This window comes from Phasianus colchicus, chromosome Z (assembly GCF_987193195.1).
Source record: "Phasianus colchicus chromosome Z, bPhaCol1.hap1.1, whole genome shotgun sequence".
Taxonomy (NCBI): Eukaryota; Metazoa; Chordata; class Aves; order Galliformes; family Phasianidae; genus Phasianus; species Phasianus colchicus.
In genome coordinates this window covers 3,039,257-3,060,152 of record NC_143476.1, presented here as the reverse complement: position 1 = coordinate 3,060,152, position 20,896 = coordinate 3,039,257, and the positions used below count along the sequence as shown (strand labels likewise).

At 49.5% G+C, this 20,896-nt stretch overlaps 3 protein-coding genes across 3 annotated transcripts in view; 1 reads left to right on the top strand and 2 right to left on the bottom strand.

Moving 5' to 3' along the window:
* The window catches only part of LOC149912216 (rho GTPase-activating protein 32-like), a 336,632-nt gene that overhangs the window by 98,861 nt on the left and 216,875 nt on the right, over positions 1 to 20,896 (top strand). The gene's annotated exons all lie outside the window — the stretch shown is intronic.
* LOC149912228 (uncharacterized) lies at positions 244 to 4,285 on the bottom strand. The gene is made up of 2 exons (XM_090131568.1): positions 3,326 to 4,285; positions 244 to 2,916 (listed from the first exon to the last, which is right to left on the bottom strand). The coding sequence occupies exons 1-2, from the start codon at positions 3,805 to 3,807 to the stop codon at positions 2,589 to 2,591; spliced, it is 810 nt and encodes a 269-aa protein (XP_089987694.1). The 5' UTR covers positions 3,808 to 4,285; the 3' UTR covers positions 244 to 2,588.
* Positions 15,873 to 18,112, bottom strand: LOC149912227 (rho GTPase-activating protein 32-like). Its single transcript, XM_090130724.1, has 6 exons — positions 18,038 to 18,112; positions 17,269 to 17,391; positions 17,010 to 17,087; positions 16,615 to 16,696; positions 15,992 to 16,135; positions 15,873 to 15,880 (listed from the first exon to the last, which is right to left on the bottom strand). Exons 1-6 carry the CDS (start codon positions 18,089 to 18,091, stop codon positions 15,873 to 15,875), a joined length of 489 nt encoding a protein of 162 aa, XP_089986850.1. The 5' UTR covers positions 18,092 to 18,112.

Genomic DNA, 20,896 nt, shown 5'->3' with positions numbered 1-20,896 from the left:
CACTGGAAATCAAGGGCTGGCACTGAAGATAAACATGTCATTTTTCTACAAGGGAGACATTACAAAGAAGTTGTTCTTACGTGGTAAATAATAGAAACTCACAGAAGAGCAGGATGAAATAGTGCAGTTCTTCCAGTACTTTGCTGCATGGCTGCCAATCTTCTTTCTAACTTCTGAAGAAAACACAATGGCTCAGCTGTGAAAAGTTTCCTGGACTATCAAGTAATTGGAAGGGAAAAAAAACCAACAACAATGAAGACTGATAATGCTCTGTAATTATAACCTCATATGCTGTTTTATTCCCTCACAATTACTTGGCCCTGTGCAAATGTTTTCAATATATTGATATTACAGTGAAAAACAAGTAGATGAAACAAGGTTTTACCAACATGCCTCTTTTAGAAGCCCTATTTATTAGTGTGCCATTTTCAAATTTAGTGATAACATATTTTAAGCTAGGAAGAGAGTCATCATCATGCTAATATCTATTAATCATTGTAATTATGAAAAAACAATTAGATACATGTTGCATCACCTGACTGAATATCCCTATGATGCATCTGTAGTTTACATCTACTGACTTTCTGATTAGCAAAAATAAACCAAATCAAGTAAGACCTCTCATCTGTGGCTTGGTTTCCAAATTATATTCAACACCTAGCACGTACATCTTCTGTTACTGCTGGTCTGTGTTTGTGCTGTCTATTTTCATGTCACATCACCAAAACCTTTTTTCCTTGAGCTTGTTTTTTTTAAGTGTTAAAGATGATGCCTCAGTTAGATGGAGAGCCAGCTCCAGGCACAAGAGATGTACCAGCAGAACCAGAGATACTAGGGTAGCAAAGTACAGGACCCAAACCTCCAGACCACTGAATTCAGGCCATGCAGCACGCACACAAATGCTGAACACCCGAGTCAAACACTTAGTTTTTAATGACAGTAAATCTTCTTGTAGGTGTTCTTCAAGGTACTGTGACACTCGTTTCAAAACTGACTTGTTTCTACCTAATTCAACTCTGTGGCTATTTGTTATTCTGGTTGTCACACTGTTGCAGCACTCTAGTCACAGGCCATAACCTCAGTGACTAAGGACTGAACAAACAGGACACAAAGCTGCCAGGTGACCAAGAGAAAATGAGTTTTCCTCCAGTCACAGCTAAATAGAGTGGATTGCTGAATGTTTGGAAGAGAGCACCAAAGAGAGAAAACCAAGTTTTAATCTGCTTCTCTGTCTCAGAATTTGGAACTGACTTTGTTTCCTGACAAAATTATCCACAGACAGCGTGGATAGAGACAAAAAATTTATCCAAAACCCATAGGAAGTTAAAGGTGTTGTCTGGCTCCTACCCCACCCCCCCCAAAACAAAACTGGAAAAAAAAAGTTGGAGAATAATGAGAGAAGCTCAGAGAGGATACAGTCCCTGAGGAAGGGCAAGAATTCAGTAAGAAAAGCCTGGTTAAATGTGAGGCAGGTGTCTGATAATTTGAAAAAGATAAGCATACTGATGTGGATCTGAGATTCAGCTGCAGTCATCAAAGGCTTTAGTGAGAGAAATTCTAGAGAGATGTCAAGGATGGAGGATGGATTGTTGCCATGATGAAATCAGAGGAGAGTTCAGAATACCAATAAGTTTAGGAATGGAATGCCTGGAAAGAAGTTAGAGGAGTGGGGGGAGGGAGGGGTCACGGGTGGGTTTCCTTTGTGTAGGAAACAAAGAAACTGAGTGCAAGAAAGGCATCCGAAGACACTAGAAGATTACATGGAAACAAAATAGAGAAAAGCAAATGAGATGTTTGTATTAGTGACAGGAGGAAAGAAGAGTAAGTGCCAAGAGACAGAAATCAACGCCAAGAGAGTGTGTATAGTGTCTTTTATCATAGAATCCTTAGGGTTGGAACAGACCTTTAGAAGTCATCTAGTCCAACTCCTCTGCAATGAACAGGGACGTTTACATCTACATCAGGTTCCCCAAGGTTTGATCCAGCACACTGCCTTGAAAGTCACTAGGGACACAGCATCCACCACATCTCTGGGCGATCTGTTCCACTGCCTTACCACCTTCACTGTAAAAAACTTGTTCCTTATATCTAACCTAAATCCATCCTTTTTAAGCTTGAAACCATTTCCCCTGGTCCTATCACAACAGACCCTGATAAAGAGTCTATCACCTTTGTTCCTGTAGCTCCCACTGAGATACTGAAATGCCACAATCACCTCAGAGCCTTCTCTTCTCCAGGCTGAGCAGCCCCAGCTCTTTCAGCCTGTCCTCATAGGAGAGGTGCTTCACCCCTTGGATAATTTTTATGGCCCTCCACTGAATACAATCCAACGGGTCTACGTCTCTCCTGTACTGAGGACTCCACATCTGGACACAGGACTCCAGGTAAGGTCTCACCAGCGCAAAGTAGAGGAAGGATCCCCTCCTTCACCCTGCTGGCCACACTGCTTTGGGTGCAGCCCAGCACACGGTTGGCTTTCCGGGCTGACTCATGTCCAGCTTCCCATCCACCAGCACTCCCGGGTCTTTTTCAGCAGGGCTGCGCTCAATCCTTTCATCCCCCAGTCTGTACTGCTAATGGGTGTTGCCTCAGCCCAGGTGCAAGACCTCGCACTTGAATTTGCTGAGGCTCTCCCAGGCCGAGTGCTCAAGCCCGTCCAGGTCCATGTTGGTGGCACCCCATCCCTCCGGTGTGCTGACCACAGCCCACAGCTCGGTGTCATCTACAGACCTGCTGAGGGAACACTCAGCCCCACTGCCAATCTCACGGACACAAAAGAACATCAGTCCCAGCAGCGTGCGACACCACTTGCCTCCGATCTCCAGCGAGACGTCGAGCCACTGAGCACCAGCCTCTGGGCACCGTCCTGCAGCCACTTCTTCGTCCAGGCTTCTCCTCACAGAAACCACCAAAGCCCTGCGCAGAGAGGGATGTGGGAGCAGGAGAAGCAACGCGGGAGCAGGAGAACACTCACACTGCAGAGGTGGATCTCTAGCACCTCATTCTCCCAGCAGAGCCACCCACAGAAGACACAGCCTGGACTAACTGAGACAGCAGCCAGGTTCACACGAGGCGCCGCCATTTCACACAGCGGCCGCCGAGCACAGCAACGACGGAACAGCAGCCCTGCCTGCGTGTGGCAGCTGAGGCGCTTTCGCCGACACAACCCGCAGCTTCCATCTCCACAAGCCGCCCGGTCTGCCGGCGCCCAGCAGCACCCGGGGCTCCGCAGCTGCGGCGTCAGCCTTCCGCCGGGCGCGGCCGCGGCCACTCGGCGCCTCCGGAGCTGCGGCCGCCGGGCCGTCAACGGGAGCCGCGCACTCACCGCTCGCCCGGCGGCGCCGACGGCCGCCCTCGCCGCGCGGTCCCGCGTCCGAGCGGCTCGCGGCTTCTCCTCGTTAAAGCGGCCCGGGCGATCCTCGCGCCCCGCCGCCTCCGCTCCGCCCCCGAGGCTTTTTCCAGGCGAGCCCCGGCGACGTCCCCGCCGCGTCGGCCGCTCTCGCGAGAGCCGCCCGGCCGAGAGCCGCGCGGCCGCTCCGTCGCCTCGGGGAGCCGTGAGTGAGGGAAGCGGCCGGAACCGCGCCGCGCCTCGCGGGCCGTCGCTGCGCTTCTGGCGGGAACGGCTCCGAAGCGGCGAACCTCGGCGGTCGAGGCGTCCGCACTTCGCGGTGATGCCGGAGGACGTGCCGCAGTGTGGGAAGTCTCCACATAACGCTCTGGGACGGCGTCTCGGATAAAGCAGACGTTCTTCGCGGTTGCGGTGGCGGCCTCCTGCAAGCAGGAGAGCCCGAGAAAGCAGGGTTCCATCTTTCATCCCCTCTGCCCGACGCTGCTCTCTTTCTGCCCCGGTTCCTCACAAATGCAGGCAAACACAGGAAAAATGTATTTCTGCAGAGTTTAATGTCGCTACAGAAGAAGGCAGTACGTGACAAGTGGTTCATTTGTTCACATCTCACTCTTTCACTAACACTGCAAAATCCAGTGCTTTGTTTTCCAACTGCCGACTGCTCAACCCTGCCAAATACAGAAATGATGCACCGATCTGTAACATGAAACTTGGCTGGCAGTTATCCTGGTCAGCTTTTATCATTTCCACGTAGACTTCATGGGTTTCCTCATTGCTGCAGGTTAATCGTAGGCCTTGTCAGCAATCTGTGTCAGTGGCCGTACGTTCAGGTGTTGTGATGACAGATAATGATGAATGCCCGTGATATCAGAGGTGACTGTTGGTGGTACGGCAGCAGAGGCTGAACCTTCCTACAAATACTCCATTACGTTTTGTTGTCGTGCCAGCAGATGGCAGCAGAGCTGCAGTTTCCATCGAAATCAACAGCAGGCATTACTTTTGGAGCGACCTACATCGGAGTGTCCAAGTATCCGTATGCACTTGTGTACAGCAGTGAAAAAGTCATGGAAAAAGCCCCCTGCAAGGAATGCGGGGAGCATTGCCTTTGCCAACCCCTGAACAAAAGATTGCAGTGTTTTTCTCAGTAATGTCCCAGACGTTTCCAATGGGAGAGAAGGAATCTGTGGGACTGACGGTGGGAAATTCAGCCTCTTTTTTCATCCCCAACAGAGCTGAAATCTGGGCGACCAAAATTACCATGAGGTATCTTGGCAATGTAGAAGCCAGTATCCTACACTAGGGTAACCCGTGAGTTCTGCCAAAACCCCAAAGCATTGACTGCAAAATGCTACAGTGGAGGAGTGGAAAAGTGGAGAAAATCTTGTTCCTGTGTCCTGGGAAACTCTAGCAGCTTTGTGCCATGGTGAGAGGCCCTTTCTCTAGTAAGATAAGGGCACACCAATGTTGCTGGACAAGTAAGATCGTGCTTTCTTGGCAAGTAGAAGAAATACAGAAATAAATCTAAAAATTCCTCAGAAATATTTTTGGCTGAGACTTTTTCAGTCCACATCTTTAACCTTTTGGAACACTTTTAATTCTTCTATTTTTGGTGTTGTTGTTGTTTTGACATGGCTTTTTTTTTTTTTTCATTCCCATTCAGCATTTTGGTCTCTTATCTACTTATCTGTTGGTAAAACGTGTGAGTGTTTCCAAAACATGTCTAAAGACAGAATTAGTTATGCCAAGGATGAATACACAGCTGGAAAGCCTATTTCTTCCTCCATTAGTTTTGGGCTTGTTATGATACATCCTTCATGAGACAAGTGCTCACAGCAGAGTTCTGGCAGTGTCTGTTTCTCCATTTTCTCTCCGTTTCCTAGTACCCAGAGCAGCTGTTTTCTCAAATCAGTACATTTGGACTACGTTTTGTCTTCCATCTGACCACTGTACACTGAACAATCAAGGATTAACCAAGAGGAAATCAGCTTCTCCATGCTCGTGCATGACCTGAGATTTGAGCTGTCCTTTTCAAGACATTCACAGCTGTCACTTACAGTCAGGATTCTGGTGCAGACCTGCTTAAACAGCAAAGCAAGGTGTGCTTAAATGCCTGCTTATCAATGCCTCCAATAGAATGCATTCCTATATTTGAATATGCACAAAAATGTTTATGGATTTTTAATTGTTTGTATGTATTCATGTCTATTTCATGGATTTATAATATGTAATTATATATAATTTATGTGATTTACATAATTATTTAATTAATGTATATATAATATATGCATATATGCATTAATTCTCTCCTCCTTCTACTGACCAGGGATAACTACATACTGGAAAATACTCACAAGTCTGCCAGCAGACTGCTGCTCACAAGGTCACATCCAACCCCGCAGTTCAGGTGGACAATGCAGTCGTGGCAGCAGCAGTAGAGGAGCTACTAAGGTGGAAACTCGACCAGCAGTCACATTTCAGCTTGGATCCATCTCTAGAAGAGAGACACCAGTGATACTATCAACACAGAATTAATGCATGGGCAGTCACTGCAATGGTCTGTGATGGCAGCTGAGCTCCAGGTGTGAAAGGTTTATCTATTGCATTTCTTAATTAATTATTATGTGAATATTATTGACAGGTTTTGAATTGCAGATTTTGGTTTCAGCTGTTCAGAAGGTCAATGCTCCCAAACACTGAACCTACAAGCACAAACCGTGAGATGGTTTTGATACCTCCTATGGGCTCTCTGTACATGGAAACAAAGCAACAAATGGGCCCTGCAGGTAAACACAAACCTGCTTTTAGCACCATCCATCCCTGTGCCGAACATCAGAGGGGATCTGCTCTGTGTCCCACATGCAGAAAGGCAGTCTCTTGTAGGCATCTGGAGAACTAGATGCTCCAGGAAATCCATCCATTCCTTCTTTCTGCAGTTCTTTTGGCTTAAAAGTGGTCTTTCCAACACAACAGCTGGGTAACTTGTATTGCTATTTCATTCATTTTGCCCTTCCTTTTGCTCTCCTTTTCGTGCTGAGTCAAAGTAAATTTCACTAATTAGCCTGAATGTGTATCTGTGTCAAACGGAGGCAGAACAGAGATCAGGAGAAGGAAGAGATGCAGAAGCTGGCTAAATTCCCAGCAGAATTAACTTTCTGTTTCTAATGATCAGTGAGAAATTAGCTGGTAACACATCTGAGGAGCTGCCAATCTGGGTTTGTCCAGCTAGCTCAGCACAGGTGATACCAGCAAGCAAGCAATGACATAAAAATACTCAGCATGAAGTGCCTTTTGCAAAGAGTTGCCAGAGCATTTCAGATCAGCACAGACTGTTGGGAAGTTTCTATCAGTGCTGTACTATTTCATCAAGGATTAATGTAAGTGCAGTGCCATCATTGCCCTCCATTTACTGAAGGTGCCTCCACACATTCTGGTTGTTGGCAGACACTCAAAGATGTGGAAGGTTTGATAGGTAAAAGAGCAGCTCCCTCCTTTTCCGTGACAGCTCTTTGTTCCTTAAACATCTGTATGTGATGTGTTATACTTTTCAGACAGTCAAGAGAAAGTCAAAAGGGTTTTTTTTCATTTTCAGAATATAGAGGTTGTTGGTGGGTTTTTTTGTTGTTTTGTTTTGGTTTGTTTTATTTTCCCATAACTGAATGTCTTAAAGAAACGCAAATAGTTTGAAGACCATTCTTCCCAGAATACATCTTCCAGTTGAGAGGAATAACATTTCTTACTTAGCCTGGAGCTTGAAAGGATGGATAAGGGAACTGGCAGCTCTACACTTTGTTATTTAAAAAAAAACATACAGCTGAAAGGAATCATGTAGTACGTAATGCAGCTATCAATATATCTGGGTGCTTTTTTTTTTTTTTTTTTTTGGTCATTTATTGATCTTTCTTGTATTTCAGATTGATCAAGCAATCCACCAGCTTTGCAGAATTATGCCTACCCCGCAAGCCAGAAATGCTTCAAACCCATCAGAAGACATCTGTAAATACCTTGGCACAGCCCTTCTCCAGATCAGCCCAGTGAGGGCTGAAATAACTCATGATTCCAGCTGACAACGTGCTGCTTTCTAACAGACGTTTTGCAGGAAGGGTTCTTTCCTTTGTCATTTGGCACAAACCTTTTCCTGCAGAGAATTAAAAATAAATTTCACTGCCAGAAAGATGTGGAGATCATCAACACTGCGTTGCCATGCAGCTTTTGTTGCAGCTTGGCAATGTTCTAGCTCTGACATCAACAGTTCCCTCGTAGATCTAACAGCCAGATGGGTGTGAAGTTGTGAACTACTGACTGAGCTGCTCTTGAAGTCATGCCAAGAGAGATCTCTGAAGACACACATTCATTCTGCAGGGCAGTGCTGTAAGGTCACAGGAAGAACGAGGTCAGAAGTGCCTTGTCTGATGTTTCTGGGGTGTGCATTGGCTCGACTGGCTGCCCACAGTCTCTGAGCTGCAAACAGAAGAGGTGGGGATAATCATTCATAACAGCTCAGTTATCCATTCGGTTTTGGCATCTCTTTATGTTTGCAAATGGTCCACAAACAGACCCTGATTTTCCTGAATGCATTAGTTACTCAGAGTTATTGCTGACACAGGACACAAAGCACAGGAATGCTGGCTGGGGTCACCTTTCTCTGAGGCTGAGCAGGGCTGCCATCAGCTAGGCACTTCACATGAGGGCTGGTGAAAGAAAGGGAGCATAAGGCCCAAATGCAGGAAGATGAGAGACAGAGAGAGCCATCGTTAGAAGGTCTGCAGCCTTTTGACCTGTTATGAGCTACATGCCACAGCTTGATCATTGGCAACAGTCGCTCTGGAGAGATGATGTCTGCTTTGTTTCAGTCTTCTTGGGTGTTTTTTCCAACATCTGGCTGCTGCCTTTGCTGCTCTTGCCTCCCCTTTTGATCTCATTTTCTTGCCACATCTTTTCAACAAGCAGAGTAAGTTTTGGCTACAAAAAAGTCTGACAGACAGCTCCTTCTCAGACATTGTATGGGTAATGTGAAGGTGAAAATACATTCATAATTTGAGCTGTTAAGCCATTCTGATTCACCCTTTGCATCCACAGCATACAGTTTTTTCCCACACTGCACTTTCTATCCAGCAATGTGCATATGTGCAGTGGTACAGAGGTTGGTGGCCCTGCCTGTGGCAGGGAGTTGGAGATTCCTGATCCTTGAGGTCCCTTCCAACCAGTGCCATTCTATGTGTGTGTGTGTGACTGGCTAAACACCAATTGTTGCTAGCTCAGCAGGTATACTGCTAATTATTGAATGCCTGACAGCTGCTTATCAACACTTGGCCACTATTTCTGGACACCTGCTCATCCCTGAAGAGAGAGAAGTTTGGAAGGAGGACAGAGGGGAGTCTCTTGATGCCTGCCTGTTGCATCCCAACCTGCCCAGAGAGTGAGTCAGTTCGGCCTTGTGTGGAGGCCCTGGCTTCTTTGGAGTCTGTTTTTCTTTTGCTGAGCTTCTCCTATCCAAACAGAATGGCCTTACAACATGCTTTCTGGTCCTTAATGCTATACCCATGCAATTTGTAACTATTACAGTTCTGTAGGTGAGAATTGATCACATGATTGAACAACTGTATTTCTAAAATATGTTATGAAATAACTTCTTTTTACTAATACTAATAAAGTCTTTCTACTTTTTCAAACTGTTTCTAAGGGCAAATTACAAAACACATTGTGCTGTACTGCTTCAGAGCAATCCCACATTTGATAGCCAGTGCAGAAACAACATTCCATCCTACAGCATTAGCTAGTTCAGAGGTACCAGACGTGTATCTGGATGTGGCTGTTGTGCATAACTGGGGCTGAGGGATCAGAAATGACAGCTCCACTCTTGGAGACCACAGAACTGAAATGGAAAGATAAAATAGTTGCAGGGCAATTGTTCTCTGTGCCTGAAGCAGGGACCGATTTATGGGGGAGAGATTTAACAGTTAAATGAGGATTACAGCTGCAAGTCTGTGAAACAGATATCAGGGGTCAATGAATGTGTTAACAGCTGTGATGAAGAAGAAATGAATCCAAAGGTGTGGGCAGGGGAAGGAAATCGGGGTGGACTCACAATTTTCCCTTACAAAGAACTGCCCAAGGAGGGAGTGGAGCTGTGAAACAGCAACAATATCCCATAGCCTTAGAAGGGAGAGTGGGTCTAAAAGCTGTAACACAGACAGTGCTTAAGGATGGTCTTCTGGAACCTTGTCTGTGGCCTTATAACACCCCAATCCTGTCGGCACGGAAGGCAGACGGCACGTATCGGCTGGTGCAAGATGTAAGGAAATGACTGAACCCGTTCTCAAAAGACAGCCTGTGGTTCCTAACCCCTATACCCTAATGAGTCAGATCCCACACGGACAGCAGTGGTTTGGTGTGAGAGACCTCAAAGATGCTTTCCGGACAGCCTTTGGACTCAGAGAGAAATGGCTGCGTTTGTATGAGGACACATTGTAATCCTATCGTGATTCGTGATGATACTGTAGATACTGGAACTCGTGCTAATCCTTGTCTTTGCAGCATTTGAAGCAAGCAGCTGGTGCTGCTGTCATGCAGAAAGATCCCTTCCAACCACTCAGCAAGCATTTGGATGAGACAGCTTCCTGCTGGGAGCCCTCCGACATCACTGCTGCCTCCTCCAGAACCATACCTGCAGATGCTTCAGAGCTCTTCAGCATGGACTTCCTTCCTCCCATCAGCAGCTGCTCCTGCACTGACCTTCATTCACACTGGGATACCATCTGCTTCCAGCAGGAGCTGACCTGCGAGACAGAGAAAGGAAACGTGGGATGAGCACCAATGCAGAAGCACAAGGCTGTGTCACCACCACGTCTTGCAGCCTTGGGAAGTCAGCTGCAACTGCAGCCTTGGTCAGAATTCTTTTGCTTTGGGGAACAGATGGACTCGGAATGGAAGGACACGAGAAAAATGACATCTGTTTGAGCTCAGCAGACTTGAGAGGTGGGCCTGGGTGAACCTGATGAGGTTCAGCACAGCCAAGTGCAAGGTTTGGCATTTGGGCCGGAGGAATCCCAGGCATTCTTTTGTCATCGTGGTGGTTTCCAATAGACCCCAACAATGAGACATCAGGTCGCCGTGTGGGCTCCTGGGTGACACTGCCATTTCCCAGCCATTGCAGCCTAGGGGCAAATAAAGTAAAATTCTTCAGAAAGATCTCACACTGATTGCATATTTTACTGTTCTTTTACACAAAACAGAAGGGGAGGGCAGCAGATGCATGCAGCTGCATCAACACCCAGGCTGCTAAAGGAATGGAAAGACAGAAACATCAAATATCAATGCCTTATTCTAATGCAAGAAGGGAAGCTTTTTTCAATGTTACTTTTTATCACTTAAAATAAGCAGTTGGCACTCTAAGGAAAATCCTAGGCCCCAGGTTCTGACAGTGTGGCAATCTGGCACGGACTCAGCTGTGAATGATCCGAACAGTCTATTCCAGATTTTAACATACCTTATATGCATCCACAAGTTTTCTCTCTTATCTTCCCCTTACAGCCGTTAGATGCCAGCAAAACATCCCACAAACACTCCTTACCTCTGTGCACACAGGCACCCATCCAACCAGAGCCATCAGTCATTCCCAGCCATGCGCTCTTCCTCCAATCATGGTCAGCATCACACGGCCGTCACGCAGCTCACATGACTCAGTTTTTCTCTTCTTTCTGGAGGTGTCCTTGCTTCTCAGCCTTACCTTCTCGTGATGTTTATCTCGCTCTGCAGCTCCTGCTCTGAATAGGCTTTCTTGGATTCCCGCATGACAGGCACAAAATGCAGCCACAGCCCCTGCCACCAAGGTCAGCTCTTCAGCACACATTACCTGAGGAGCACTTGGCAACTCCTGCAACCTGAGCAGTGCCAGGAAGACTGTTTCACTTCTGCTTCTCCTGGCTCAGAAATTCATTTTCCTACCTAGAAAATGGAAAAAGAAAAGAAAGAAAAAAAATCCTGACATAAAGCAGACACAATTGATACCATGGAATTCTGGAAGGCAAGGGATTTGCCCTCTGTGATGAGAAGTTGAGTGCAAAGAACTCAGAAGAGCCATGAGCAGGTTGTGAACTTGTGGGTAAAATTAGGAAGTGCAGCAGTGCAGGGCTTCTGGAGGTGAGGGTCTGCTACAGCCGCCTGGAAAGAGAGCCTGTTGGTGGGAGCTGCTTACTGCAGCCAGCAGAAGCATCACACTCACTGACTCTCATCCTGATGGGGGATTCCAGTCAGTCTGGGAAATCAGCATGGCTGGCTGCAAGCAATCTGACAGACTCCTGGAGTGCAGTGAGAATCACTCTGTGGTGCAGGCATTGGGCACAGCAAGCAGAAGGGAAGCATTGCTGGACATGGTGCACACCAGGGGTTACGACAGGAGGCGGTCAGGGCTGCAGTGACCATGCCCTCCTTGAGTTGGTGATCTCAAGGAATGCGGGCCTGGCAGGAAGCAAAGGCAGGAGCCTGAACTTCAGGAGAGCCAGCTGCAGGCTGTTCCAGGAATTCTTGGACGAGATCCTCTGGACAACTGTTTGTAGGGGCAAAGGGATGGAAAAGAGCTGGTCACTTTCTCAGAAAAAAACTTGCTCAGGTTGCAGGCTGAGCTGCAGGAGAGGAAGGGGAGGAGGTGCCAGCACGGCTCTGCACGATGCTCTGCCACACTGGGCAGCTTGATCATGGCTCAGCAGTGGGATCCGACGTGGAGAAGGGGAGAAGGAAATCAAGGATGGGAGGGAACCATCAGCCACAGTCGGTGAGTGTCTGTGAAGTCTTGCAGACCCAGAGATTCCCAGGTTGTTTCTGCTTTCGTAGCATTTGTGTGGTGCAGGGTGAGCAAATTCTTCTGCTGCTTGATTCTTCTGCAGGAGCCGCCTAAAAGGGAAATGGCCACTGAGCTGCAGACCAAGCAGTACTGCCTGACGTTGGCCAGGGGGAGCTTCTCCTGCCGCAGTGTGATGATGACAGGTCTGGAGATGATCTGCAGGGCCAGTTCGTAGATGGGAGCCAGGAAAGGACATGATGGGAGGAGAGAGGTGTTAAAGAACAGCCAAGGCATGGAAATGCATCAGAAAGCCCTGAAAAGCATCACAAAGCCACAGCCAGGAAGCTTGGGAGTATCATGAGCAGCATCCAGGATGCGAGAGATTATTTGCTACCATGCCAAATGGTAGCAGAGCTCCCCCTGCAGACATCCCAAAGCCAGACAAAACAGGAACAAAACCCGGAGCTGTGCTGCACGCACCCCACGGCCACAGCATTGCAAGCTGGGGTGCCTTGCTGTGTGCTGCATTCATCCCAGTCCGTGTGAATGAAGACTCTGGAGGCAGTCAAGGCGTTGGTTGAGCACGAGTGTGCTTTTATTATTAAATAAAGGACAGGAGGGTGTGAGAGGTCCACGGTGAAGATGGGACTCATCCTGTCTTGTCATGGAGAGAGTGGCTCAGAGCTCTCAGTGCTGCTGTCCTGTGCCTGAGACTGGAGGCCTGATTGAAAGTCCCCCTGCAAGAGGCTCTGCTCCTCCTCACTGATGCTGACCTGCTCCTGCATGGAGGTGCTGCTGTCGGGGCACTCACACTGTGCTTGGGATGGGCTGCACTGCATGGACTCCTGGTTACAATCCAGGCTGGCGACTGTGGTGTCTTGCAGGCCCAGGTCAGCAACTTCAGCAGAGCCAGGTGTAATGAGGGCATGGACTTCGATGAGCTCCTTCTCTCCATCACTGTTTTCATGTGGAAGGCTGCTGTTGGAACTGCAGCAATTTGTGCTTCCTAAGAGCTCTCCACTGATGGAAGCACACAGAGCATCCTCGCTACTTGCCCTGGATCTTGTGGGTTGGCAAGGGCTCGATTCACCTAGAAAGGATACACAGGGGTTAGTGTCAAACTTTCACAAGCTGAATTATGACAGTGGTTGATCAGAGGTGTACTGAAGACGTTAGGCAGGGGCTGGAATGGCAGAAGGAGATACAAGTGCAGAGCAAACTTGAATTCTATGTTCCTGAAAAGCAGGGATTTGGAAGCTGCATTTGCACCCTTACCTGCCAGGACTACCACTGCTGTTTCTGAGGGCTGCCTGGCATTGCGCTGCAGTTGGCGTTTGCTGCCAGAGGATGGCTTTCTGAGGCTGAAGCAGCAACACCAACTGCTAGCTGGTGATTCCTCAGTCTTGCTGGGTGGATTTTGCCTGGAGAGAGAAAACAGCCAATGCTGTTAGTCGTGCGTGGTGCAGGGTGAGGGAAGAGCAGCACTGAGCTCTTGGCAGCAGTTGCTTGTTCCTAGCACTGCCTGGTTTCTGCAGAAAAAAACAAAAACCCACCCAAACAATGATGCTAGGTGCTGGAAAAGAAAGTCCTCTTTACCTGTCAGATGGAAAGTTGATGACGGTGTGGAATTTGCCCTGCCCAGCTGCAGGGCTTTCTTCCACTTCAATGTCGTGGCTGCTCTCTGTCACAGGGGGAGAGCTGCTGTGGCCTCGCCTCTGTGCCTGTGCCTCCTCCAGGCTGAGCAGCTTTGTGGCAGCAGAAGAGACTCCCACAGACTTGGGCCCTGGGAGAGAATTGTGCCCTGTCAGGGAAAACCACAGGTAAGAGCGAGGATCAGAAAGCAGCAGCACAGCCACCACAGTTCTGGGGGAGGTGCTGTATTTTTCTCAGGCTTGCTTATCCGAGCCACTGGAAGAAGAGGAGCTCAAAATAACCATGTGGGCAGAAGTCTGTTTATGGCAAAGGACATGGTCATCATTAAGAGATCTCACCCCTAGATAAAAGGGGCAGGGAACTGAGAAAGCTTCGCTGCCACACTTGCATCAAGCTTTTCCTGCGTGCAAACCATAATAATGACGGTTTCCTCCTTGTGAAGTTTGGGCTTGGACATTCTCAGCATCCAGCAACAGGATGCCATACCCTAATGGAAGCCCAGAGGTCTGCTGTCCCCTTGATGGTAAAAGAGTATCTCAAAGGTCCCGGAGAAGGCCTGCATTTGATCGAGGTGTCGGGTCAAGATCAAGCTAATTGAGGAAGACACTCACCTGCTGCATCTGCGATGTCTACTCCGGATTTGGAGCAGAAGAGGATGTCTGTGTGGTTGATGAGAAATTCCACCACATCCGACTGCGTCTGCAGCTCCATGCAGGCAGCTCTTCCGCTGGCGCAGGCAGACTCGTTCTGCTGTGATCTGTAGAAAAGGCAGATTTTAGAAGTCATTTCTCCAAGACCGTTTCCCCGAGTCTGAATTGTTGCAGCCAAAAGCTGTCAGCTGAGGCTCTGGAGACTTCCGCAGTGGGCAATCAGTGATGCCACTGCAGAAATTCCCCTGGATGATCAAGGACACGTCAGTCCCATCTCAACAAGACTGCAGAAATTGTCACCTAGACATTGTGCCCGTGGGGTTGGAGAACAGCCCAGGCTCCTGTGCTTCTGTCACCCACAGATTTTACAGAAGAAGAGCACATTTGATGGAGAAAAAGGGAGGACTGTTTTTTTTCTGGAGAACAGATGAAGCGTTGTGTTGAAACAGAACCAGAAGTTTACCTTAAGAGGTTTGGAGCCCACACAATGGCTAGGTTCTTGGCATGCATGTTTGTGGTGGTGGAGCTCCCAGCCAGACATGCCAAGTGTCTCATCAGGAACTCCAGTGTCCTGGAAAACAAGAGAGGCAAACGTTCAGCACCAACATGCAATACGTGCTGCAATTCAGAAAGACAAAGGCTGGAACCGCATCGTTGCCCTCTGCAATGCAGCAGGGCTGAGCTCAGCAGGCTGAGGGCAGCACTGACCTGTAGTGAAGAGCGGGCAGCTGCTGGATGACGTCCTGCATTCTGAGCAGCCGCTCCTCCTCTGTAGCGGCACCAACAGCATCCTGGAGTAGTGCAGAAAGGGAGCGAGACACCAATCAGGCTAGTACACCAGTGCGAGTAAACCTCGTGGGGCTGACAGCAAAAGGGCCTCCGAGCTGGGGCACTGCTGCAGCCATCTGCCAAGAGGCCCAGGAAGAGGGAAATGAAAGACGTGGCCTTGTGCTTACCGAGAACTTGCCGTACAGCTGGTGGGTGAGCAGAGGGTTCGGGAGCTCCCTGAAGTACATCTTGCAGAGGGAGCTCACGCTGTGAATGTCGCGGACGGTGAGCTCAGGAATCTGCTCCGACTCAAATTCCTGCCTGGAGAGAGGGACGCAAACCCGGTTGAGCGAGAGGAAGGCAAGCCCAAAGCCACACCAGATGCACTCAGGCTGTGTCAGTCGCAGCACTCTTACCGCAGTCTCTGGATGTTGGACGCGACGCCGGACAGGCGGTATATCCCCTGCACCACGCCGTGCTGCTCAATGAACTCAGCGCAGCTCTGGAGGACCTGGGGGACTGAAGAACACGTGCCAGCCGTCAGTGGAGCTCCTGATTCAATCGTGCTGCAGGCTGTGCTTCACATCCTATCCACTAAGCCCAGCCAGGCTTGGCTGAAGCAAATACAGATGTGCTTGTCTCTTAGGAGCATCCGCCTCACTTTATCCTTCAGCCATCAACTCCCTTTACACGTGTCTCCGCTGCTATCAGCCTGCCCCCTGCTAGATATGAGCTCCCTTTCATCCTCTTTAGATGCCCAGCAGAGGAAGATCTCAGGAATGGGCAGCTCCTTACCATCACGACCGGAGTGGAGAAGATGCTCTCCCAGGTCACAGCCAAACACCCTTTCCTTCTCCACCTCCCGCTCGGTCGGTTTCTTTGGGCGGGCCTTCACCAAGGAACGAAGGAAGGTGAGGATCTTGCTGCGTTTCTTGGGCACTGCACAACAAAAGGAAGAAACCAGGTCATTTCAGGTCTGGCTCCGTTGGACGAGGCCGAGCACAGCACATTCTACAGGGCACGTCAGAACGGGAAGAACATTACCAACCAGTACATACAAAAAGGGATTTTCCCCATCTCTGGAGGAGCCCAAGGCCAGGTTGGATGGGGCCCTGGGCAGCCTGGTCTAATCTGACAATAAATGTGGGGGCTGGCAGCACAGCCTGATGCAAGGAAGTGGAAGCTTGAGGATCCTTGAGGACCCTTGCATCCCAAGCCATTCTATGAAGATTCTATAGTTTCCCCAAGTCCAATCATAAACACAGGAGGATTGGGCCAAATCTCTGCCCCATGGTGTGCATGAAGAATCATCAACCCAGAGGACAATGTGGGATGGATAAAGGAGGTACTAAACATGGAACGCACCCCAAAAAAGACTTCATTTTGCTTCCCCACACCATGAAATGTAACATCCCTACCTGGCTTTGGCACAGAGTTGATGAGTGCCTCAGGAATGTTCTTATTAATGAGTTCCACACACTCCCCTGGGAAAAATCCAACCTGTAACAAGAAGAGAAGCCAACTATTGCATGCAGCACTTCTCAGGTCTGAACTGTTAAACCAAAAGCCACATAACATTTCCCTCGGAACGTGCTTGCCTGACGTTCCATAAGACTATCCAGCAGAAAATGGCCATAGTTCAAAGCATAAAGGTAATAATTTTTCAACATTTGCAGCCAACGGCAAGGTCCCCTGACACCGACACAGGGAAACTGTTTACGTCCATTAGGCATCCTGTGCATGCAGAGCAGCTCTAAGCTAAGATTCCTGCCTTTACTGCAGTTGCACTCTCCAGTCTGAAGCTTGTGCCTACCTGGAAGCCGAGCTTGCCTCTCCACCAGGGAGTCAGCTCCTTTGGTGGCATGTCGATGACACACACGATGTCTCCGACCTGCAAGAGATTGCAACGTCAATCCCAGCTTCAGCACAGCTGGGAGGAAAGCACAGCTCAAATGTCTGCATTCTTCTGCACTGCCAAACATCGCCGAGCCTGAGAGCACTTGCACCAGTGCAGCTCTGAAGACATTTGCCATTGTAAAATTGAGCAACAAGGAACGCCTTGAACTGCTTACCTCAAAGGAGAGTTCATCCGCTGCCTGGGCAACGTATCTCTTAATAGCATGGGCAGCAGCAATAGCTGGAACATTCACAGGTGCCACCTCATGGTCTAGCAGGGGCTTCCCCTTGTTCTCAGCCTGAAACAGAGAGCACAGGCCACGGTGAGGAGCTGGGAACCAACAAGGAGGATTTCAAGGTGAGGAGCACATCTGCAGAGAAAGCTGCAGGAAATGCACTCGGTCCTTATCATGGGCACTTCAGAAGGAACTGCAAGTCTAATAACGGCTGTTTCTCTCCCTGGTGTGCAGCAGGCACACGCCAGGCAATGCTGCATCTCTCCCCATCCAGACTAATCAGCAATGGCACTGACGCAGACAGGTGGCCTTGTCCATTTTGCCCCCTCCTTTCCTGCGCTCTTTGTGCAGGAAGGCTGGCTGTTTAAGATGCTAGGAGACCGTGAAGAGGGAAACCAAAGCTACGGCTGCAGTTACAAGGTGCAAACAGTGCCACTGCAAGCACCAAGCAGCTCTCTTGAGCAGTCCAACCAACAGCGAGGCCAAACAGAGCAGAGAATGATTGTTGTTTCTGCAGCCATTTCAAGGGAAAAGTCAGTAGAGGACAAACACAACACCCGAGATGGCTCTGGTACTTTTATAAACTTGCCACGCTTGCACTACTGTCTTGCCACAGAGGAGCTCTCTTGGAAAGCAGGAGAGCACATCTGCGGCTCACTCTGCTGGCTGCAGTCAGGGAACAAAGACCAATCAGAGCTTCATACTCTACCTCTGTCCATGCCAGGTCAGGCCCACAGCTGATCTCGCTGCACGCCACAGCCATCAGCGTAGGTGTGACAAGCTGGAACTGAAAAGAAACACACTTTTATTTTCTCTGTTCACATCTCTGCTGTGCTCCCTACAGCTGTCGGGCACACTCACACAGCCCAAGCACGCCTGCTGGTGTCCCTGGTGATGCTGTGCAGCTCTGCACAAGCTGGGGCTGGGACTCTTTGCCTAAGGGATTGCTTTCCATAAAACCAGCTGGTCACAGCACCACAGACAGCATCCTTCTGAGGGCTGAGCTGCAGAGCACGTGGAGAAAACCCACACGTGACCAGCGTCCCATCAAAGCTGGATGAGGCTGTGTTACTAAACACGGGGCGTCACGGGCTGCTAAAGCATGTGGGGGGACAAAGCATGGCAGGTACCTGGCAAGAGATCAGAACGAGGGAGAGAAATCTCACGAATCCGCAGCCGTTCCTTGTCACTTTGCTCTGATCTTCCACGAGCAAAAGCTGCAGCAGGGAAGCAGGCAGAGGGTGGAGAGAGGAGAGAGAAAGAGCAGGTCAGTTTGCTTGCACGGTTTAGCAAAGACTACGAGGGAAAAACCAAAATCTGCCCTCCCTCAACTTAAAAACTTAAGTTTTCAACTTAAAACCATTTCCCCTTGTCCTGCAGTTATCTACCCTTTCAAAGAGTTGATTCCCCTCCTCTTTTTAGGCTCCCTTTAGGTACTGAAGGCTGCCATGAGGTCACCCCACAGCCTTCATTTCTCCAGGCTGAACAAGCCCAGCTCCCTCAGCCTGTCTTTGCAGGGGAGGTGCTCCTGTCCCCTGACCATCTCTGTGGCTCGCCTCTGGACCCTCTCCAACAGCTCCCTGTCTTTCTGGACACTGTACTGCAGATGGGGCCTCACAAGAGCAGAGCAGGGGGGGACGATCACCTCCCTGTCCCTCATGGCCACCCCTCTGCTGATGGAGATAATGTGATCCTATGAGCTCCGCCAGCCAGCAGTTCTCAGCACTCACTGTCCCCCCGTCTCTCCCACACTGTCTCAGCTTACCTACAAGGTGCTGCACAGCACGGTGTGAAGACAAAGGGACGCAGTCGGTGCACAAGTGCAACAAGCGAGCTGCTCAGTCAGAGCTCCAGCGCTCCAATGAAGGGACGCAGCACGCACTGCTCCTCCCCTCATTCTAGCCCTTATGACATCACTGAGGGCCACCAGGCTGCTCCACCACGACGCACAGGGTGGGGAGGCAAGACCAGTCACAAGGGCAGAAGATTCCAACAGCCCAGCCCAACGTTCTGGAATCAGGGGCTGCTTGGAATTCTACCCCAGCCAAATCCTGGAGAAGCTGGCACGGGGTCGTCATGACCAAAGCGCAGGACCTGGCGCTTGCTCTTGTTGAGCCTCGCACAACTGGCCTCAGTGCATCCCTCTGGAGGGCCTTCCTGCCCTCAGCCAGATGGACGCTTCCTCCCAGCAGCGTACCTTGCAGTGCTGGGCCCATGTCAAATCCACACTAGAGTGGGTTTTGTTACATTCAAGGGCATGTTGCAGCACCCATCTATTTCACCTGGAAGGAAATAAAGCAGGAGATGGGAGAAACACAGAACTACTGCCAGACTGCTTTATCCCTTTCTCAGCCCAACTTCCCTTGCCTCATCCCCTACCCCAACTCCTGGATGATGCCCACAGGCTGATAGTTGGATCTCACGTCCATAGGACTTCTTTCACAGGGCTCCATCAAAAAGGCTGTCACACTTGTTCTGTACACTCACACTGACCCAGCAGTGGTATCACAGTCACTTAACACACACACAACAACCAAACCCCGAGCATGCACATCCCTTCCTGCGTGACTGCAGCCCACAGCTCCCCTTCACAACTCCGTGGATCTCTGGTGTTTTACACTGATGCAGCCTCGCTGCAGCTCGGTGGCTGTCACACAAGGCCTGCAGGACCTCTTTCTCTGCAAACCCCGTCTGCAGGCATTGGTTCACGAGGTTCACCTCCTGCCCTCCTGAGCAAAAACAAGCACTAAGAACTAGAGCAAAGCACGCTGGACTCGACCTGGCTGGATCCCCAACCCTCAGTCCTGTCAGTCGTACCCTGGTGTGGAGACTCATCCCCAAAGCCTGGCTGGACATCAGCACAGGCATCCTTCTTCAAACGCCCCATCCAAGCAGCAAGGGATCAAAGCGTTGGCACAGCTGAAACAGAAATGCTGTGTGAGTTTCCTGTTAGCACTGAGCAGGAACAAATCTACCGCTGAGCAGCAGGATGTGAGACAAGCAGCAGAAGACACCCAACCTGCAGAACCAGCTCGTTTGGGGTCGGTCCAGATGTTTGTCTGCTCCCTTCCCTGGCCCAGGCCAAGCTTGTGAGATGCTCCTCCTTGGTGCAGGGGGAAATGGTGCAGATGCCATGTGGTGGCTATGCACAGCATGCCTTGCACTTGCTTTTCCTCTCTCCATCTGCCATCTGCCATTAGGAAACAGCATCTCCAGCCTCCAGAGATCACTGAGTCCAACCCCTGCACAACAGTGAAAAAAAAGATATGATAAGGGGTACTTAAAGCACAGCATCTGTAATCAGATCAGACTCCTGCACTGTGAATACTTCCATGAGTATTCCTGCAGAGTGCAGAACCCACAGCCTCCCTGGGCAGCCTGTTCCATGCTCACCATGAAAAAGTTCCTTCTCTTACAAAGAAGGCAAATAGGACACTTGTTGGGAGGGAGGTCACAGAAATCTCCAACCAACATCCATTGCCCTCCAAACATTTTAGATCTTTAGACGTATAAGAACGATGTAAGAGTTCTTTCTTATTGGTATCTGATACCCCGAGTTTAGGATATT

What these genes read in the sequence shown, in the direction of transcription:
- LOC149912228 (XM_090131568.1), bottom strand. Translation starts at nt 3,807, where the DNA reads ATGGAACCCTGCTTTCTCGGGCTCTCCTGCTTGCAGGAGGCCGCCACC. An exon ending in TCGGCGCCGCCGGGCGAGCG is followed by an intron (nt 2,917 to 3,325) that starts GTGAGTGCGCGG and finishes CTCTCTGCGCAG; the next exon opens with GGCTTTGGTGGTTTCTGTGA.
- LOC149912227 (XM_090130724.1), bottom strand. Translation starts at nt 18,091, where the DNA reads ATGGCTGTGGCGTGCAGCGAGATCAGCTGTGGGCCTGACCTGGCATGG. An exon ending in CTGACCTGGCATGGACAGAG is followed by an intron (nt 17,392 to 18,037) that starts GTAGAGTATGAA and finishes TCTCTGTTTCAG; the next exon opens with GCTGAGAACAAGGGGAAGCC. An exon ending in GAGGCAAGCTCGGCTTCCAG is followed by an intron (nt 16,697 to 17,009) that starts GTAGGCACAAGC and finishes TTCTTGTTACAG; the next exon opens with GTTGGATTTTTCCCAGGGGA.